The following is a 19,773-nucleotide window of genomic DNA, read 5'->3' on the forward strand; positions in this document are numbered from 1 at the left end:
TATTTTATCCTCTTTGTTGAGTCACATGGGCTGGCTTCACCAGCCCCAGGAACAGCTTCTTCATCTGCTTTGCAAAGAAAGCCACTGAGTTGCAACTTTTTTTTTTTTTTTTTTTTTTTTTTTAAAGACAGGGTTTCTGTGTAGCCCTGGCTGTCCTGGAACTCACTCTAGACCAGACTGGCCTCAAACTCAGAAATCCGCCTGCCTCTGCCTCCCGAGTGCTGGGATTAAAGGCGTGCGCCACCACGCCCGGCTTGTAGGGATGTCTTTGAGCTCAGTTTTCTCTCCCGGAGTCTGCTTTTTTAGGTCTTGCCTGGCTCTTAGAGGTGTCCTCTCACTCTTCTAGAAGCTCTTGTGTCCTGCCCTTCAGGGATGCAGAGAGCAGGCGAGAGAGAGGCTGCAGCACCTGTTTCTATCACAGCCCTCAGGTTCAGAGTGTGTCACACATTCCAGGTCAAATTTCATCTGGAAAGATGGGTTCCATGCTTAAAAACAAACACGGAAAATGAACTGTTTGGCTTGTTTGCTCTTTTGAGTCAGGGTCTCACTATCTAGGTCTGGAATTCATTATGAATTCTGTAACTTACAGAGATCCCTCTGCCTCTGTCTCCCTGGGATCAAAGGCATGGGCCACTCACCTCCAGTTGGAAATGAACCCCTTTAGTTGTTTGTGGTACTGGGGATTAGATCTAAGGGCCTTAAACCTGCTGCTGAACTCCATCCATAATCCAATTACCCAATTGATCTTTATCTTAATGATTTTTGTAAAAGATTTAGAGTGTGTGTGTGTGTGTGTCTGTGTGTGTGCGTGCTCGTGAATGTGTATGAGTGCAGGTGTCTGGGAATACCAGAGGCCTTGGATGCCTCTAGAGCTGGATACTGGGAACCTAACTCAGGTCCTCTGTAATAAAATAGTGTTCATTCTTGACTGCTGAGCCATCTCTCCCTCTCCTTTTTTTTTTTCTCCCTCTCCTTTTGAGACAGGGTCTAACTATGTAGCACTGGTTAGCCTCACACTCCAAGCAATTCTCCTGCCTCCACCTCATGAGTAGTGGGATTACTGGTGAGCACTGATACTCCTGACAGGGTAATGAGCTGTTATAGTCCAATGAGACTTCCCTCAGCATCTTAAGTCGGTGTGCTTCTTCTGTGTATGTCCTCTGATGCTTATTGGACACTTGCAAAGTGCAGGGCGTAAGTGCGGGACAAGACAGACTGCCCCTCTCTGGGAAGCTCACGCAGAGTAGCGAGAGTGAACATGTGGAGTGAGGTATTCAGCCTGCTTCCCTCTCTTTTCCCTCTTTCTTCTCCATCGTTTGAGTATGTGTGCATGCGTGCGTATGTGTGCGTGCATGCTTGTGTGTGCATGTGTAGGGGGGCAAGAATGGACAGTCGTCTGTCTTTCTCCCTGCCACTTGTCATTTCTTCACATGATTCTAGTGCCTGAAACATCCTTTGAGGAACTTCTCCCCCCCCCACCCCAACCCCCGCCCCCAGCTGACTGGGTTCTAGTTGCTCTCTAGGAGGGCACAAGTCACTCAGGTGTGACCAGCAAGCATGCATGACTCTTAGTCAAAGTTCAGGTCTAGTCAATCATCTGGCCTCAGCAATTTTTTTCCTTTTTGTGTGTATGTACGTGTGTGTGTGTGTGGGCACTTGAATTGAATGATCTCAAATGGCTGGGTGTGAATCCCAGACTTGTTTAAAAGCCTTAATCCACAGATGTTCTTTTTCTCTTCTTTTCTTTTTCTTTTTTTAGTTGAATTAAGTCTGAGAAGATGTAGTCCCAGAATTTTTGACAGCAATCTTATGCTGTTGAGGGTAAGAGCAAAATGAAAGTGAAGTAAAGGAAACTCTCTCTCTCTCTCTCTCTCTCTCTCTCTCTCTCTCTCTCTGTGTGTGTGTGTGTGTGTGTGTGTGTGTGTACAACACATCTTTGTGACTGGATACCTAGTTAAGTGATACCCACCAAAGCCTGACCTTTGATTTATCAGGTGTATATACGCCAGTGCCCGGTCCCCCAAGTCACTTTGCTGAAGGGATTTTAAGTCCACTTTCTAAAAGGCTATTGAGTCACTTGCTGTATAGCACAGTGCTTCTGAGCTGCCTTCTGCTCACCTGCTCTGTAGTAGCCCCACCCTGCTGCAAAGTCTACCCAGCCAGTTCTGAAGCCTCCAGGAGACCCAGTGTGGGTAGTCAGCCTGTGAGCCAGTCTTAGTGAGCTCTGGTGGAGAGAGAAGGGAGCCATCTTCCTGTAAGGGCAGGGAGTGAGGAACCTGGACCCTGCTATCCAGCAAGCAGCCAGTCCTTACGTAATAGTCTGAAGACACTCCAGCTCTGGGTCCGGAGGGCTGAAGCTTGCTGCTGAGGGCCCAGTGCTCTGGGATCTGCTCCTCAGCTCTGCTTATAGGGCACTTTCCCTGTGACGGCCTCAAGGTTGGTCCCATGTACGATTTTCATAGCAACTGAGACTGCAATATCCTTACCGAATAGACTAGAAAGCTCAGTGGTTAGACCAAAGTTCTGTGGTCCCATAGGGAAGTAAGTGGAATGTCAAGTTCCTCCCCCTTATGAATCGAGGCCATTGTGGATGGACAGGTAGCCATGCAGGGGAGTCTGAATGGGAGAGAGAAGCATTCAACTGTAGAAGTGAGACTTGGGCGGTCCCAAGTCAAGCTAGAACCAGAAAGTGCAGTGTGACTACCGGTGTTTTCCGAGCTCCAGGACACCAGTTTGACAGGTAGGGAGGGGGGTGCTGCAGAGGAGGGGATTTGGGGACCCGCCCCAAGTGCTGGTGAGCTAATCCAGCCGAAAGGATGGAAGCTCTCAGGCACTGCTGGAGTGCTTTAGGGTGCCTCTGGCAATGAAACTGTCGACCCAAACTGGCTTGGCACCCGAGTACGGGCCGGGACTTTAGCGGGGGTGGAAGAGGAGGGTGCCGCGCCCTGCCCAGCCCAGGTGTCGTCTCCGGGGGCGGGGTTTGGGAACCGGGCAGCTGGGGGAGATTCCCGGCTGTACTGGTAGGAGGGCGGCCGTCGAGGGACCGGAGCCCAAGCCCGCGAGAGACTGATCCCAGGAGCGTACTGGGCAAGGGGCTGCCAGCATGTTCTCTCGAAACCATCGGAGTCGGATCACAGTGGCCAGGGGCTCCGCCCTGGAGATGGAGTTCAAACGCGGCCGCTTCCGACTTAGTTTCTTCAGCGAGTCGCCGGAGGTGAGAGGCCGCGTCCCTGCCTTCCCCTCCCAGCTCTGGCAGGTAGCCCTGGCCACCCCGACTCCTGGGCGCGCCAGGATCTGGGTCTATTCTAGCTCAAGTTGTTGACTTGGAAATCCAGGTGTGGACAGGGTGCGGGTCCATCTGATCTGTATAAGCCATGCCTTGCCTGGTTGAGGTAATTTGCCTCTGCCTTAAAAAGTCCCGATTAGCGTCCACACGAGAGGCTCTAAATTCCCTAACTGTGCCTAAACCCAGGTCCCTCTAGTATCCTGGGCCAAGGACATTGGGCAGCCAGGCATCCTCCAATACTTGAAATTTTGTTTTGGTTCCCAGCCGGTTCCCAGCTACCAGTAGCATCCCACACTCTGTGCGGACCCCCTAGGCCAACCTCCGTTGTCTCCACAGTTCTGTAACTTGTCTGAAGTCCTCCCAATGCCCTGTTACTCCTGGAGGGCAACATGTCTCTCTCTCTCTCTCTCTCTCTCTCTCTCTCTCTCTCTCTCTCTGTGTGTGTGTGTGTGTGTGTGTGGTCACACCCAACTTTCCACCTCCCTTCTCGGGCCTAAGAAGAGTCTCTAGCCTCTAGCCTGAGTCACCACACCACCACTACCACCACTACCACCACTACCACCACTACCACCACTACCAGCAGCAGCAGCAGCAGCAGCAGCAGAGTATCCCTGTCAGCACGTTCTGAGCCCTATGCTTAAATCTCTAAACTGGAGAGGCACTGGAGGCACATGGCTAAGTCAGAAATGAGAGGGGCTTGGCCACCCCAAAGAGACTTATGTCCCCAAGGTCATCTTCCCACATGCTCAAGGAGGTCCCAGTTTAAAGTCTGTATCCCTCACTGGCCCGGGAAGGGTTAAGCGTGGTGGTTCTTCCAGCAGTGCACCCCCCTCCCGCCTGGGATTCCAGGCCTGGCTTTTGCCCTTTCCTTCTAGGCTGCCCAGAACAAAGGCTCTTTTCACGCCCGTGTCCCGCAGTCCCAAGCTTTCTCTGAGTCAGAAGAGAGTGGAGGGTTTTGTCATCCTCCCGCCCCAGCAACTTAGACCCAAGGAACCCGCGCGTGGCCAGCGTCGGGGAGTCAGGGGCGAGGTTGGGGACCTGGAGGAGGGCTCGTGTTCCTGAGCCTTGCAAGGATATGCCAGGCCTTGGGAGCCATAGCTGAGGAGTCGGGGCGGAGCTGCTGGGCCAGGCCTGCCGCCGGGTTGAGTGTGACTCCACGGTCCCGGAGTAGGGGGGTGGGGGACAGCCCTGCAGCTGGCTGGGACCCGGGGCTGGTTTCCTGTCTGGAAGGGAAGGGGCCCCGAGAGGGGATCAGGGCCAGCAGCAGCCAGGCACACCCCTGACTTTCTCCCTCTCTCTCTCCTCCCTTCTGCTGGAAAAGCGAGGTAATTGTGAGCCCAGGGTGGGGCGTGCTGGATGGGGGCCGGCATTGGAAGGGGTGACCCTGGGAGCTGGGCTGCATTACAGACTCACCCCTTTGTCCCATTCCCTGGGCTCAAGTCGCCTCATGTCCTCACTTCTGTCGCTAACTTTTCTCAAACTAAGCCAGAACTCCCTCGGTCGGTTCTGATCTCCCGTCAAGCCTCAGGATTCCGTAGAATCAGCAGGAGGCGTCCCTTCCCTGCCCCCTTCCAGCTGTGCCTGCCCCTCACTGCCCTCGCAGCACGCACATTCTCGATCGGCCAGGCCAGAGATGTGGGCGGGAGCGGGGGAGGGGCCAAAATGGGAATGAAAGGGCCTTTTTCTTCCACAGCTGGGAGAACAGCTGCCACCAACTCCAGGCTGGACACTCTGTGCCCAGAGCCCCCTCTGCAGCTGGCCTCTCCTCCCAGGAACCCCTGCTCATTCTTACCTCACTTTCTTTCCTCCTCTGCTTGGCTCCTACCAAGGCCTTGGAACAGCGCTAGGAGAGAAACTTTTGTCACAGAAGCCAAAGGGGTCTAACAGGACTGCAGAGGGACAGGGACAGACTCTGCATTCTGTCCCAGAGCTGGACACCTCTCTCGAGCCCGGGGAGCAGTGGGAGGAGGAACTGTGGGACAACGTGGTGCCTACCTGGCCTCTCTCCGGGCAGCAAGGGAAGGGGCTTTAGGGGACACAGAGATGCAGGACAGATTGCGCATCCTGGAGGACCTCAATATGCTCTACATCCGGCAGATGGCACTCAGCCTGGAGGTAATGCCCCGACCCCTGGACAACGTGCTTCCTGTGCTGTCTCAGCCTTAGTGGGGCTAATGAGGGAGGGGGGCAGGGCCCGGTAGGGCCCGCCCACAGCTGGGATAGGTGGTTTTGTATACAATGTGTTGAATACGTTTGGGGATCAAAGCCCACTTCTCTGACCAGAATGAACATTATGAAGGGCTAAGGATGTGGCTCCCATGGTAGAGCGCCTGCCTGTTTGACACGGACAAAGTTCTGGGTTTGACTCTCAGCAGCCTGGGCACTGCATGAACTGCGTTGCAGGGGCAAATGCATGTAATTCTGGCACTTGGAAAGTAGAAGCAAGAGTGAGTTCCAGGCCAACCTGGGCTAAACAACAACAATAAAACCACATGTTGACAGCAGGGGCTTGGCTGTTATGAATAGGTGTAGATGTTTGTTCTGAGGACAGAGGTTCATTTTTGAGACAGAATGAAGAGATTTCAGTATGAAGGGGGTTTGTAGAAGATGAACTCGGAAGAGAAGTGAGGAGGTGGTGTGCCACGGTGCAGATGTGAGGTCAGAGGTCAACTTCCAAGAGAGGCTGGGACACTATTCGTACATTTATTCTTTTTCTTTTTAATTTCCCTTCCCTCCTTTCTCTCCTTTTTTCTAATCGTCTTTAGACAGGATCACATTTTGTAGTCCATCTGGCTATTGAAGTCACTATGTGGTCTAGGCTGGTGTGGAGCTCATGGCAGTCCTCCTGCCTTAGCCTTCTGAGTGCTGGGATTACAGATCGGAGCCATTATGCCCTACTTGTTCATTTTTTTCTCTCTTTTGGTTTTCTTGTTGCTTTTATTACGTGTGTGTGTGTGTGTGTGTGTGTGTGTGTGTGTATCAGAGGATAACTTTTGGCGTTTGGGGGATTTTGTTCTTTCCTTCCATCATGTGGGCTCTGGGATTGAACCCAGGTCCTTGGGGTTGAAGGCCATCCCCCTTTACCTGCTGATCCATCTCACTGGCCTGGTGCTTTTTCAATTTTTTTTTTCCTCTTAAGACAGGCTCTCTGAAGTCACTATGTGGTTGAGGATGACCTTGGACTCCTGACCGACCTACCACCACTTCCCAAGAGCTGGGTATCGCAGGCAACTGTTTTAGACTAAATAGCCCCCATACCTGTCTCATTCTATGTGCTGGGCTCCTTTCTAAGCCATAGGAATCCATCTGGAGAAGGCGGGAAATGCCCTTTCTTGCGAGGGAACAGATGGTAACTGTGTGAGTGGTGCCACTTAAGGAAAATATTATAAAAACGGGGTGCAATAGCAATCCAGCAGATGGCAATGTTAGATGGTCTGGAAGGGCCTGGGGTCCTGAAGCCTGCAGGAAGGCTTTCCAGAAAGTAGCCATGGTTAACCTGGAAATGGCTCTGTCGGCCAGGCTAGCTTTGAACTCATAGCGGTCCAGGTCCATCTGCCCGTCTCTTTAGCGCTGGAAGGAAAGGTGCCTGCCACTAGGCTGCCTTCCACCTTCAGTTTTAAGATGTTGATTGTTGTGAAGGATCAGCTTGGAGGTGGTGAGGGCTGGAGGAGAAAGGTCGGCTGGGTCAAGACGTTTTCCCAGTGGATGGCCACATATTACCATAGGGGAATGAATCTGGGGTGTAGATTACGGAGTTCATGGAAGGGAGGAGAGATTCCAAGTGATGGTGGGAGATGTGGCAGGCTGGCTAATGGGTTAGACATGACAAGTGAAGCAGCCAGAAACTCCAGAACAGTTGAGTCCAGGCGTGTGGCGCAGCCCCTGGTCTGTGGCCCTTCGCTGGGTGGAGGAAGTGACTGTCTGGACTTTAATGGGACAGGGGCAGGGATGCAGAGTGTATCAGGAAGGGTAACTTGATGCACACAGGCTGCCTGTCCAGCCCCTGCCCCATCTCTGGATCAATGGATGATGTTAGCCAGATACAGCCTAAGCCAGTTATAGCCACAGGATCCTTCCTGGCACGGCCTTGGCGTGCATTTCAAGCGTGCATTTCACACGGTGCCAACGGTGCCAGCCAGAAGAAGGGAACCACCCGTGTCTGCCTGCAGAGGCACCAGGAGGATACACTTCAGTTTGCTTGTCTATTTTGTAGAAAGGTGCCAAGTGGACCCCTTGGGGTTTCTGACATTGCCTAGTTTTCTTGTGCTGGTGCACAAAAGAGAACCCATTTACCGGGTGAGGCTTGGCGTGATGGCACATTCCTATAACCCCAGCACCCAGGAGGCTGAAGATGGAGCATTGTGAGCTCAAGGGTTATAGAAGGAGACTATCCCAAATGGGGGGAAAAAAAAAAAAAAAAAAAAAAAAAAAAAAAAAAAAACCAACAACAACAAAAAAACTAAGAAAAATACTCAAAACCTCCTTTCTGTCCGTCTGGCCTTCATTTCTCCTGCTACTCCTTGTATAATTTGTATTGTAATTACTTTTAGTTAATTAAGGCAGTGGGGAGCCAGTCAAATTTTCAGTTTCTCTACCCACATCCGGCTGCCAGATGCTGCTTCCATCCACAGAGTTGGTCAGGGTATGTCAGGTTTAAATCCTGCATCCTGCACACCCCTGCCCGGCATACACTGTCCTGCATCCTGCACACCCCTGCCCGGCATACACTGTCCTGCATCCTGCACACCCCTGCCCGGCATACACTGTCCTGTCAGTTTTCTCCATGGGAGGCCTGCCCAGCATCTGGGACAGAAGAAGGAATTGGTTTTACTTTAATTAACTTTCCTTCAAGCACAGGCTGAGAATTCTGTACAACCTCCTCTTCCTCCTCCTCCTCCTCCTCCTCCTCCTCCTCCTCCTCCTCCTCCTCTTCCTCCTCCTCCTCCTCCTCCCAGGTTCATCCTGTCCTCAGAAACACAGACCCATTGACATTTCAGGAAATGGCAGGAAAGTTAGTTCTGGAGGGTAAACCCAGGAAGGCTTTTTGGAAGAGGCATCCTAAGCTGCACATTCAAAAGGAGTGAGAGTGAAAGCTTATTTTTATTTAATTAAAAAATATGTTATGTGGTGGTGGTGGTGATGGTGGTAGTGGTGGTGGCGGTGGTGGGGTTGGTGGCAGTGGCTGTGGAGATGATGTATGGCCCCAAGCAAGTGTGGAGGTCGGAGGACAGTTTGGGAGAATCGATTCCCATGGTGGGGTTCAGGGACTGAGCTGAGGTCCTCAGGCTTGGCAGCAAACAGCTTTACCCAGTGAGACATCTTGCCTGTCCACCTGTTTTGTTGTAATAACTTTTCACGTAGCCCAGGCTGTGGAGCTGAGGGTGGCACTGAACTTCTGTCTCAAGTGCTAGCATTACTTCGAGTCAATGGGGTGCTGAGGAGGGAACTGAACCGCATCCCCAGAGCAAGGCTTGAATGTGTGCCCGGCCCAGGTAGAGTTTAGCTTCTTCTTATTAAATCCTCACAGAATGTTGTGAAGAAAGCCAACTACTCCCAGGTCAACGACTGAAGCCCCAGAGACAAAAGGCTCCTCCAGCTTGTCAAGTCCCTAGACCAGGATTTGAACTTAGCTGTGGGAATTCTGAAGGGAACAGAAGGCCATGGGAAGCAGAGCAGGAAGTCAGGGGCAGCGTGGGGGAGGGGTGGGTCATCATGGGAGACTGTGACTCATCCTCTGTCATCCCTGGAGATCTGACCCAGGTCTGAGGATGCTCAGTGTTGGCATCTTTCCCATCCTAGGGGAATGGGGTCCATTTGGGGAGGGCGGGTTGGGGCGGTTGTTGTGGTGAGGAAGCCAGTGCCTACTCCTGTGCTAATGGGTGTGGAGAGAGATGCAAAGCCCAAGAACCTAGTTTTCCACCTCAAAAGGTGGGGGGAGCCCTTTCCCCAGCCCATTCTTGGGGGCTGGATGGCCTAGAGAGGATTAGGAAGCACTTAAGGAAGGCAGCTAGTTCCCCCAAGGGCCAGTTCTCCTGGCCCTGCTGGATCTAGCAAGCTCACTTCTTACCACACCCTGCCTCTGGTAAGGGTCACCTTGGAAAGAGAAGCCCGCTTAGGAGAGGCCTCTGGGGCGGCCCAGGCTCTCCCTGCAGCCGCGTCCCTCCGCGACAGGGTCCCGGTGGTAGAGATGCAGGCATCGCAGCGCCCGCAGGGACCGCCCGCGCCTGGCGCCCTTGGCGCCTCTCGCGGCAATTGGGAGCTGATGTCACGGGCGCCCACGGGCACAGCGGACGCAGGCGGTGCGGTAGCGCCGACGCTCGGGGTTCTTCAATCCCCACGCGATCCCCCGGCCACGCTGGCCCCCCGGGTTTCTGCGACCTGTGACCCCTCGCTAACTGCAGGCGCAATGGACAAGGCTAGGGAAGGATCGGTGAGTGCTTGGCCCCAAGGGGGCTAGCTAACCAGGAGCGAGCATGAGGTCGCATCCTTGATCAAATTCATCTGGGACTACTGAACAGGAACTGGTTGCAGAGTTGGGGCGGAGTAGGCAAGCAGCTGACCTAACAATGACAGGTCATTGGTGCGTACAAAGCATGGCTGGGAGTAGAAAGTAGTTTGGGAGGGCATCCTGGTGGAGAGGGTTTTGGGTAAAAGGCACATGGTACTGGAGAGATTTGTTATAAAGTCTGACCTAGCACAGGACCCCCCCCCCCCACCTCCACACCCCACCCTACACACAAAAAAAGGGTAGGAAAAGGTGGCAGGCTGGACCAGGTTTTGGTGAGAAGGAAATCAAGCTGTCAGTACGATTGGACACCAGAGACAGAGCAGAGCAGAGCATAGGAAGGAAAGCCAGTGTGACAGAGAGGACAGGTTTGTGTAGTCACCGCTCTTCTCTTCCAACTGCGTGCCCCCACTTGCCTGGCTTCCTGCACCGATGTTTTGCACCTCCGCTCTGGAGCCTCCTCCCTGTCACCTCAGCAGAAGCCAGCAGAGGCTGTTGCCTGTGGTTTTTATGCCAGACGAGGCACTAATGGAGTAGCCATCCATCTCTGCTTGTTCATCTCCCAGCTGCGGCTTCAGTATGGAGCCTCGCTCGGTCAGCACCCTCCAGCGCTCCACTGTGAACAGGCCGGTCTTCAAAGCAGCCTCCTTGATAAAGCCTGTGTAGGGACATGCCCTGCCATGCACTGAACACTCTGCACCAAGCATCAAGCTTGACTCTCCCGGGAAGTCTTTCCACACTAGGATGCCATGGCTTTTTTCACCCTATTTTGTTTTTGTTTTTGTTTTTGTTTTTCCGAGACAGGGTTTCTCTGTATAGCCCTGGCTGTCCTGGAACTCACTTTGTAGACCAGGCTGGCCTTGAACTCAGAAATCCACTATCTCGGCCTCCCAAGTGCTGGGATTAAAGGTGTGCGCCACCACCACCCAGCTTTCACCCTGTTTTGTGTGTCTGTATGTCTGCCTGTGTGTATGCTTGCTATGAGTGTGCATAGACCAGAGGTTCACTTTATGTATCTTCCTCTATCAATCTCCACTTGTTTGTTGAGGTGGGGGGAGGGGCTGCCTCTACCTCTCACTCAGTGTTAGGATTATGGGCATGTGTTACCATACCCAGACTATCCTTTAATACGTGTGTGTGTGTGTGTGTGTGTGTGTGTGTGTTTCTGTATGTGGAGTGGGTACATGCCACACACAGCACAGTGTGGAGGTCAGAGGAGGAGAATTTGTGGGGGTGATTGTCTCCTCCACCATGTAGAACCCAGAGCTCAGTTCTACAGCTCCAGGTTTGGTAGCAGTGGCCTTTATCCACTGAGCCATCTCATTGCCCTTCCCCCTTCTCTTTTGAGACAAGGCTCTCTCACTGAACCTGGGGCAAGGTTTTGGCTAGACTGATTGGCCACCTGGGATCTCTGCCTGTTTCTGCTCTCCAGCACTGGGGTTAGAGACCAGCGACGTGTCATGCCTGGCTTTCACATGGGTACTGGGGATTTGAACTCAGGGCCTCTTGCTTGCATAGTAGGCACTTTACCTACTGAGCTGTCTCCCCAGCTCTTCATCCCCATTTTACAAATTGGGAAACCAAGGCTGATGGAAGTGGAGTGAAATGCCCCATGCGTTTAGGAGCTGCCTGTAAGTTGCAGGGGGTGGGGTGGGGTGCTTCCTGGAGGAGTTTGGAGACTTGAGATGGCCTGTTTTGGAAGCGAATCATGTGGGAGGTGCTGGAGTGAAAATCTGATCTAGTATGATGGACCTCAGAAACAGTCCTTGGAGGAAGGAACTGTAAATAAGCTGGATATGTAGCTCAGGCTAGCTTGGAACTCATAGCAATTCCCCTGCCTCAGCTTTTTGAGTGCTGGGATAATGGGCACGCATCACCCTGCTTGACTGCCTAGAGCTGTTTATGTTTTCTTTTACTGTTTTGAGACAAGGTCTCATATAGCTCAGGTTCGCCCCAAATTCACTATGTTGCTGGGAGTGACCTTGAACATCTTGGTTCTCCTGCCTACGCCATGTCTGGTTTATGCATTGCTGGGGAACCAAACCCAGAGCCTCATGCATGCCCAGGCCCCAGTCCAATGCTAATTGCCTTTTAAGCTCCAGGATGAGTGACTACCCCTGTATCATCTCTCAGAGTCTCTTCCCTGCCCTTTCATGCCTGTCCAGACCCTCAAACCTGGACCAATGACTTTTCCTGAGCTCTGATCTCTCCCACACTCAGGGAGCTATTTGAGGTGTGTGGAGGGTTCTGTGCTGCATGGGTGGTATGCACCTTGACTGAGCCCACATTCCTGACCTCTGTGACCACAATCACACAAATGTGTAAATATACATACATATGCACATGCAAATATATGGCATATATACTATACATGCATGTGCATATGTATCACATATATAAAACAAATGGTAAGTGTATGTATTGTTTTTGAGAGAGTCCCATGTATCCCTGCCTTGCCTCTAATTTGCCAAGTATCTGATGGCCTTAAAAGTCCTGCCTTTACCTCCCAAGTGCTGGATTACAGATGTGTACCACCGTGCCTAACTTGACGTGTGATGTTTTGCTTTCTATTCTTGTGCTATATTTTCTGGACAGTCATATCTCAACATGCCTACCTCGGTGGTCTTTTGCACTATTTCAGCTCAGATATGACTCACTGTACTGCTGTCTTATTGACAGGCTTTTAGTTTGGGTGTTTAAACAAAGCCCGGGGCTGGAGAGATGACTCAGTGATGAACAATAACTGCTGCTCTCCCAGAGAACCCACATTCAGTTCCTGGCACTCCTGTGAGATGGCTTGTAGCTCTAGCTCCAGGGAATCTGATGCCTTCTTCTGGCCTCTGTGGGCACTGCTCTCATATGTGATACACAGACACACAAATAAAACAGTGCCAAGTGCAGGACTCTGTGCATGTGGCTTGGCAGTTAGGTGTGTGATTGTATCTGTAGGCTAAACACTTGGGTATTGGATAGTTAGATCAAAGGATATATGAATTTATAGCTTTTGTAGATTTCTCCAAATTGTGATGAAAGAGGTAGACAGAATTCATATTCTTCACCATAAAATACATGGGACTATCTTATTTTGCAAAGCTTTTCTGGTTTGTCTTGGGCAATGGCGGGTGAGACAACAGGCTTGCTGAAACGTTTTGCTGAAACATTAGTTGTCGCGTGTTGTGCCCTGTCACACCCTGCCCACACCTCCCCAGCTTGGGACTGGGTTGGGGAGGGGAGATGCCTCAGCATGTTCCCTGATCACCATTTCCTTTTTCCCCCTTCCATGATTCTGCTCAGGACACAGAGCTGCAGAGGAAACTAGATCATGAGATCCGGATGAGGGATGGGGCCTGCAAGCTGCTGGCAGCCTGCTCCCAGCGAGAGCAGGCTCTGGAAGCCACCAAGAGCCTGCTGGTGTGCAACAGCCGTATTCTCAGCTACATGGGTGAGCTGCAGCGGCGAAAGGAGGCCCAGGTGCTGGAGAAGACAGGCAGGCGGTGAGCATGGGAGGCGAGGTGTCTGAGGGAGGGAGGGAGGGAGGGAGGGAGGCTTTATTTGTGGTTAAAAGTGATAAAAAGCATGTGTGTCTGTGTGGAGTGTTTGGAGCTCGGGCCAACCGGAAGGGGACAACCTTCTCACACACCTCTGTCCTGGCCATGAAAGACACCTTGGTGTTTTACTGAGGTGGTGGTGATCATCCAGAACGGCTGGGACTGGACTCAGGGAAGCCATTATATATCCAATAGAAGCTGGCCGTCTGGGCCACATGTAATGCAAAGCTGCCGATTTGTCTAGGCCTGCCCTTGACCTCCTATGTCTGGCTGGTTGATTTCTGGAAAACCAATTTTCTCAGGGCTAGTTCACCAAATGGTCAATTTGTCGAATGGCCAATTTACCACAAATTGATAATAGCTTGTTGTACCTGGAGTTCACCATCAGAGGCATGAGTTGGGAAAGTGCATAATTAAAAATCACTTAAAGAGCTCAGCCTCAGTATGTGATCCACACTGCACCGATGCTGCCCTGCGCTCCGGCAGTCTGTCTGTCCGGTCAGCAGTGAGACAGCCGGAGTCAAGTAAAAATGTTAGAGAGAAAATACTTGGTAAACTGATCACTCTGAAGACTGGCCAGTTGTGGTAAACGAGTCATCTGGAGAACTGCTTGCCTCTCTGAGGCTACATAAAAAGAGGGTCCCAGTCCCTCACCAGCATGGAGTAGCCGAGGGAGAGGTTGCTAGGGGCTCACTAGGAAGCCTACAGGAGAAAATTAATTTCTCTGGTGCTTCATTTAACAAGAGGCCAAGCAGGCAGGAGGCAGCTCTCTCAGGGAGCCATGGGCAGAGGGGCCACACAGCCCTCAGTCAGCAGCTAAACATACACTGTTCATGCTAGGTTGTGTAGTCACACCATAGACGATAAAAGCTGGGCATGGTGGCTTATGCCTGTAATCCCAGTGTGTGGGAGGCTGAGGCAGCAGCATGTGCTGAGTTTGAGGCCAGCCTGAGCTGCCCAGTGAGACCAACCTGTGGTGGGGCCAACCCTTCCAAGCCCACAGTTTAATGGTGGTGGTAAAGACTTGAAAGGGAATCTCTGGTGATGCCACAGGGGGTCTGGGTGGTGAGGAACAATGCTGGGAGGGGGAGGGGCCCAGGCATGTATGCTATACCTGTGTGTTGACATTGCTCAAATGTTCCTAAGACCAGAAACCGCTGAGCCTTGTCCATAGCTCTCCTCCAGTCCTTGGCCCTGCCATGCCAGCCAGGCTAGGGATCAGGGGCCTCTTAGAGCCCTTGGGAGGCAGAGCAAAGGGGAGGAGTATGTGGAGACAAGGCCAGGACTCTGTGATTTACCCACAGACCTTCGGACAGTGTGCAGCCTGCTCAGCACTCCCCTTGCCGTGGCCGGGTCTGCATCTCTGGTAAGCACACAGCTGCCCCAGCTGCCAGCGTGCCTCACTGCACCACACCACACCCCCTCCGGCCTGCTTCTAACCCCTCTTCCTTCCCCTCTGCCCCTTAGACCTCCGGATCCCACTCATGTGGAAGGATACAGAGTATTTCAAGAACAAAGGCGGTAAGCATCACAAACTGGGACAAACTCAAGAGTGTTCCCGAGGTGGAGGCACTTGTGGGAAGTCTTAAGGTCATTTTTCCCCCTTTCTTTCTTTTTCTTCTTCTCTCTTTCTTTCCTCCCAGACCTGCACCGCTGGGCTGTGTTCCTGCTGCTGCAGATTGGGGAACAGATTCAGGACACAGAGATGGTCCTGGTAGACAGGACCCTCACAGACATCTCCTTTCAGAATAATGTGCTTTTGTGAGTGCCTCGCTGCTGTGGCTCCCTTCTTCTCCAGCTCCTGGGGTGCGGGGTGGGGGTGAAGGTGGAGAGGGAGATGACTCATGGGCTTCCCCTGTGGAGTTGTCCTTCTTTGCCCCATGTCCTCCTGAGCCTCCACTCTCCCACACCTGTGTCACAGTGCTGAGGCAGAGCCTGACTTTGAACTGCGGCTGGAGCTGTATGGGGCCTGTGTGGAAGAGGAGGGAGCCCTGGCTGGTGCTCCCAAGAGGCTTGCCACCAAACTCAGTAGCTCCCTGGGCCGTTCCTCGGGGAAGAGAGTCAGGGCATCGCTGGACAGTGCTGGGGCCTCCGGGAACAGTCCCGTCCTGTTACCTACCCCAGCTGTGGGGTAAGAGCCTCTCCTACCTGCTGCCTTCCTGCAGCTCCCCACTGGTGACCACGTCACGCTGAATGAGCAGGCATTCTGGCTAACCCTAGAGTTAGGCCTAAGTTAGTCTACAAGCCTGACAGTGGGGAGCCAGGGAGAGCCAGGTTTTGGGGATCTTACCTGTTTGGCAGCCAGAAAAACATCTTATAGGACTGGGGATGTAGCTCAGTTATTAAAATGCTTGCCAGCCGGGTGGTGGTGGTGCACGCCTTTAATCCCACCACTCGGGAGGCAGAGGCAGGCGGATTTCTGAGTTCGAGGCCAGCCTGGACTACAAAGTGAGTTCCAGGATAGCCAGGGCTATACAGAGAAACCCTGTCTCCAAAAACAAAAACAAAACAAAAAACTAAAGTGCTTGTCTAGAAAACACGAAGCCTTGGGTGGGGTGGTGCACCTGTTATTACATCTCTTGGGAGGTGGAGGCAGAAGAATCATATGTTCAAAGACATCCACTGCTGCATGGTGAGTTTATGGCCAGCATGGTGCACATAAAACCCTGTCTCAGAACACCAAAAGCAGGGATGGAGAAAAGGGCTCCATAGATAAAGCACTTACTGAGCAAGCATGGGGGCTGGAGTTCTGATCCCCCAGACTGAGGCCCAGGGCCTACTTGGGAGGAGAGACAGGTGACCCCTAGGGTAAGCTGGCTAGCTCGACTCCTTGAATTGGCAAGCTCTGAGTTCAGTGAGAGACCCTGCCTTCATAAGTAATTAAAGAGGACACCCTGTGTCCTTCTGGCCTCTACATATATATGCACATGTGTGCCACCCCTATAGAATCATGCCAAGAGCAGACATGGATGCATAAACCACCATGCTCTGAGCTGGGGCATGCTCTGTGGCAAAGCCCACAGCCAGTCACCTAGGAGCTAGAGAAAGCTGCCCCATTTACGGACTGAGGAACACCTACTCTCATGGAACTGCCACAATTTCACTGAGATAATGTATAGGATGTATAAGGGAAGGTCCAGACGCCTAGCAGGAGGTCAGGAAAACAGGAGGCAAGCTAGTTTCCATGGTAGTTTTCTTGGCAGTGGAACAACCCAGCGTCAGCCCTGCAGCGCCTTCCTGCCACACATGCCACTCCACTGATGTCCCTTCTCCCTCCAGAGGTCCTCGATTCCACCTCTTGGCCCACACCACTCTTACCCTAGAAGAAGTGCAAGATGGATTCCGTACACATGACCTCACGCTCACCAGTCATGGTATGTGTGTGTGTGTCTGTCCATCTTTCAGGGACACTGGCACTGGTAGGAGGGCTTGTGGGGTCGTCCCCTTCTCACTTCCCATCCTCACCTGGTACTTCCTCCTCCCCCAGAGGAGAACCCTGCCTGGCTACCCCTTTATGGCAGCGTGTGTTGCCGCCTGGCAGCTCAGCCTCTCTGCATGATCCAGCCCACTGCAAGTGGTGCCCTTAGGGTGCAGGTGAGGGGTCCTACAGGAGTGGAGGGGGCATGGACATAGATGGACAACCTAAAGATCTAGACATGGGAGGGACAAAGTGGGATGGGAAGACAGCAGGGTGAGTATTGGGTGCATGGGGTCAGTGGGGGACTGGGAGGAAGGTGCCCGGTTGGGGAGGCAATATTCCCCAGAAAACACCAAGTTGTCTACGCAGCAAGCCGGGGAGCTGCAGAATGGGACACTGGTACATGGAGTCCTGAAAGGCACAAACCTCTTTTGTTACTGGAGATCTGAGGATGCAGACACTGGGCAAGAACCACTGTTCACTATCGTCATCAACAAGGTGACTAGTCCCTCCGGGGTGAGGCCACCTGGTGCCTGGGCTCAGGCACCTCTCTCTCAAGACTCCGGAGGGTTGGGCCCAGGCTTCAGAGACAAGAGAAAGGCAGACTCTGTTCCTAAGAGCACTAAGCCCACCACAGGGCCTGGGATACAGAGGTACCTCCTCCCTACACCTCCCTACCCCCAAACAATGATGCTACAACAGGCAACCCGCTCCCTCAGCATCCCCAGCATCCCCAGCATCCCCAGCATCCCCAGCATCCCTCAGCATCCCCAGCCCCTTCCAAACCCCAGAGGCCTCTTTCTTGGGTCAAGCAGTTTCTCCTCCAGTTCTCTCTGCTTCCAGTTTGTGCTGCTAGTAACTTGCTGTTTGTCTCTACAAAGGTATAAACGGGCTGCTCTCCTCCCCAGCCCTAGTCTTGCTTTTCTATGTGTCTGTTTTGCTCTGTCTAGTGCTGGGGTCAAATCGAGAGACTCGTGTTTTAAGCAAGTGCCCTACCCCAGCACTGCCCCTCAGACCCCGCCTGTGTTTTGGATGTACTGGGCGGGCAACTCGGACCTGGGCCTTGCTGTTCATGCCCCTCTGCACCTTCCCTGCCCTGCTCTGTCCCCCTTTCCTGTCTCTACTTGCTCCTTCTTTCCTGCCTCAGCACAGGCTCCCATCCCCACCATGCTTGCTGCCCCACCCTCACACCAGAGTTAGCAGGAGGCAAATGAAGGCCCCAGCGGAAGTCCCAAAGGTACTGCTAGGCCAGTCTAGCTGGGATGATGGTCAGAGGTGAAGGCAGTGCCTTGCTGTCCCCTGCAGGAGACTAGGGTCCGGGCAGGTGAGTTGGAGCAGGCCCCAGAGTGGCCTTTCACCCTCAGCATCAGCAACAAGTATGGGGATGATGAGGTGACAAACACCCTCCAGCTGGAGAGCAGAGAAGCCCTGCAGAACTGGATGGAGGCGCTTTGGCAGCTCTTCTTTGACATGAGTAAGGGAAAGAGCTGGGCAGAACTTCTGGGAGAGCAGGGGTGGGGGGTGGGGCAGATGTGACAGAAGCAGACAACTCCTGCATGGGTCTGGTCCTCCTCTCCTCTCCCCTCCCCTCCTCTCCCCTCCTCTTCTCTCCCCTCCTCCTCCCCTCCTCGCAGGCCAGTGGAGGCACTGTTGTGATGAAGTCATGAAGATCGAAACTCCTGCGCCCCGGAAACCACCCCAAGCCCTGGCCAAGCAGGGGTCCTTATACCACGAGATGGGTAAGTGAGAGGAGGGTCAGCTGGAGGCTGATGGAAAGTGGGGTTGGAGACCTCAAGGGATCCTGGTTAACAGAACCAGAGAGAAAGCACATCATGGGGTCCAGGGCCCACTCAGCCCTACTGTGTTCCCCATTCCTCTCCACTTCTTAAAAGCACACCCAACCAGAGTTCAAAACAAACCCTAAAGAGCAGAGTCGTTTCCTGCCTGCGTCTGTCCTAATCCTTCCTTTTCTGTTTCCCTCCATGCATGTGGACTCCTGTCTCCTCTTCTGAACTCACTTGCCCGGCACTGCTTTCTCTCCTCTGTTCTTGGTTTCTTTATCCACTTCTGCTACCCCCTCCCCCCATAACGTCACAGTCTTATCAGAACCTGTGGCCTCCGGAGGTCCCTGTGAGGGGCTGCTCCTGCAGAATAATGCCATCTCAGCAGAGATTCGGGCCTTGCTTTCTTCCTATTACAGTGACAGGTGACAGTCAGGGCTGAGCAGGCCAGGGCTTGAGCTCTGACTAGCCCCCTCCCCTTGCCCCCTCCCTGCTGCCACAGCCATTGAGCCGCTAGACGACATCGCAGCTGTGACAGACATCCTGGCCCAGCGGGAGGGCACAAGGCTGGAGCCATCCCCACCCTGGCTAGCAATGTTTACAGACCAGCCTGCCTTGCCTAGCTCCTGCTCGCCTGCCTCAGTGGCCCCAGTCCCAACCTGGATGCAACCCCTGCCCTGGGGAAGACCCCGAACCTTTTCCCTGGATGCTGCCCCTGCAGACCACTCCCTTGGGCCTTCTCGCTCGGTTGCACCCCTTCCCCCGCAGAGATCCCCCAAATCCAGAGGTTTCTACAGCAAAAGCCAGCTCGGCCCATGGCTCCAGTCCCCAGTGTGAGAGGAACCAGCAACAGGATCTGGCCAAGAAAGAAAATGACCCAAGGACAACTGGGCTCTAGGTCCAGCACTGTGGGGCACCAGTTGGCCAGCCTGGGCTCCTCTTCCTCCACTGGACTAGGACGGAAGGCTGGGGAGGGGTAATGGAAACCCCTCTTAAGTTGTGGCTATCATGGTACAGAGGGGGACCATTCCTGGAGCTGGCTAGGATTCCCCTAAGCGCTTCCTGGGAGAAAACTGGAACAACTCTGCCCTATCTGCCTGCACTAACCAGCCTCCAGGGCGGCAACGGAGAGTGGAGAGGAAAGCACCTCCCCCCGTGATCCCAATATCAACCATTAAAGTTATTTAACAGCTCGATGCCTTCTTTCACTTGTCTTCTCGAGGACATGGTCTCTG

The 19,773-nt window shown here is 53.2% G+C and overlaps 1 protein-coding gene across 15 annotated transcripts; it reads left to right on the forward strand.

Annotated features, from left to right (window-relative positions):
- Positions 1-2,659: 2,659 nt before the first annotated feature.
- Rtkn (rhotekin) lies at positions 2,660-19,734 on the forward strand. 15 transcript variants are annotated; one of them, NM_009106.2, is made up of 13 exons: positions 4,239-4,611; positions 5,116-5,401; positions 13,086-13,285; positions 14,644-14,705; positions 14,807-14,860; positions 14,983-15,100; positions 15,261-15,470; positions 16,619-16,713; positions 16,827-16,933; positions 17,127-17,255; positions 18,063-18,231; positions 18,392-18,496; positions 19,041-19,734. In NM_009106.2, exons 2-13 carry the CDS (start codon positions 5,330-5,332, stop codon positions 19,373-19,375), a joined length of 1,656 nt encoding a protein of 551 aa, NP_033132.2. In that variant the 5' UTR covers positions 4,239-4,611; positions 5,116-5,329; the 3' UTR covers positions 19,376-19,734. The 15 variants fall into 15 exon arrangements, with proteins under 15 accessions (XP_006505873.1, XP_006505870.1, NP_001129699.1 ...); NM_001136227.1 differs by lacking the exons at positions 4,239-4,611; positions 5,116-5,401 and adding an exon at positions 2,963-3,214; XM_030255274.1 differs by having other exon boundaries at positions 3,345-5,401; positions 18,855-19,734.
- The last annotated feature ends 39 nt before the right edge of the window (positions 19,735-19,773 follow it).

This window comes from Mus musculus, chromosome 6, assembly GCF_000001635.26.
Source record: "Mus musculus strain C57BL/6J chromosome 6, GRCm38.p6 C57BL/6J".
Classification (NCBI taxonomy): domain Eukaryota; kingdom Metazoa; phylum Chordata; class Mammalia; order Rodentia; family Muridae; genus Mus; species Mus musculus.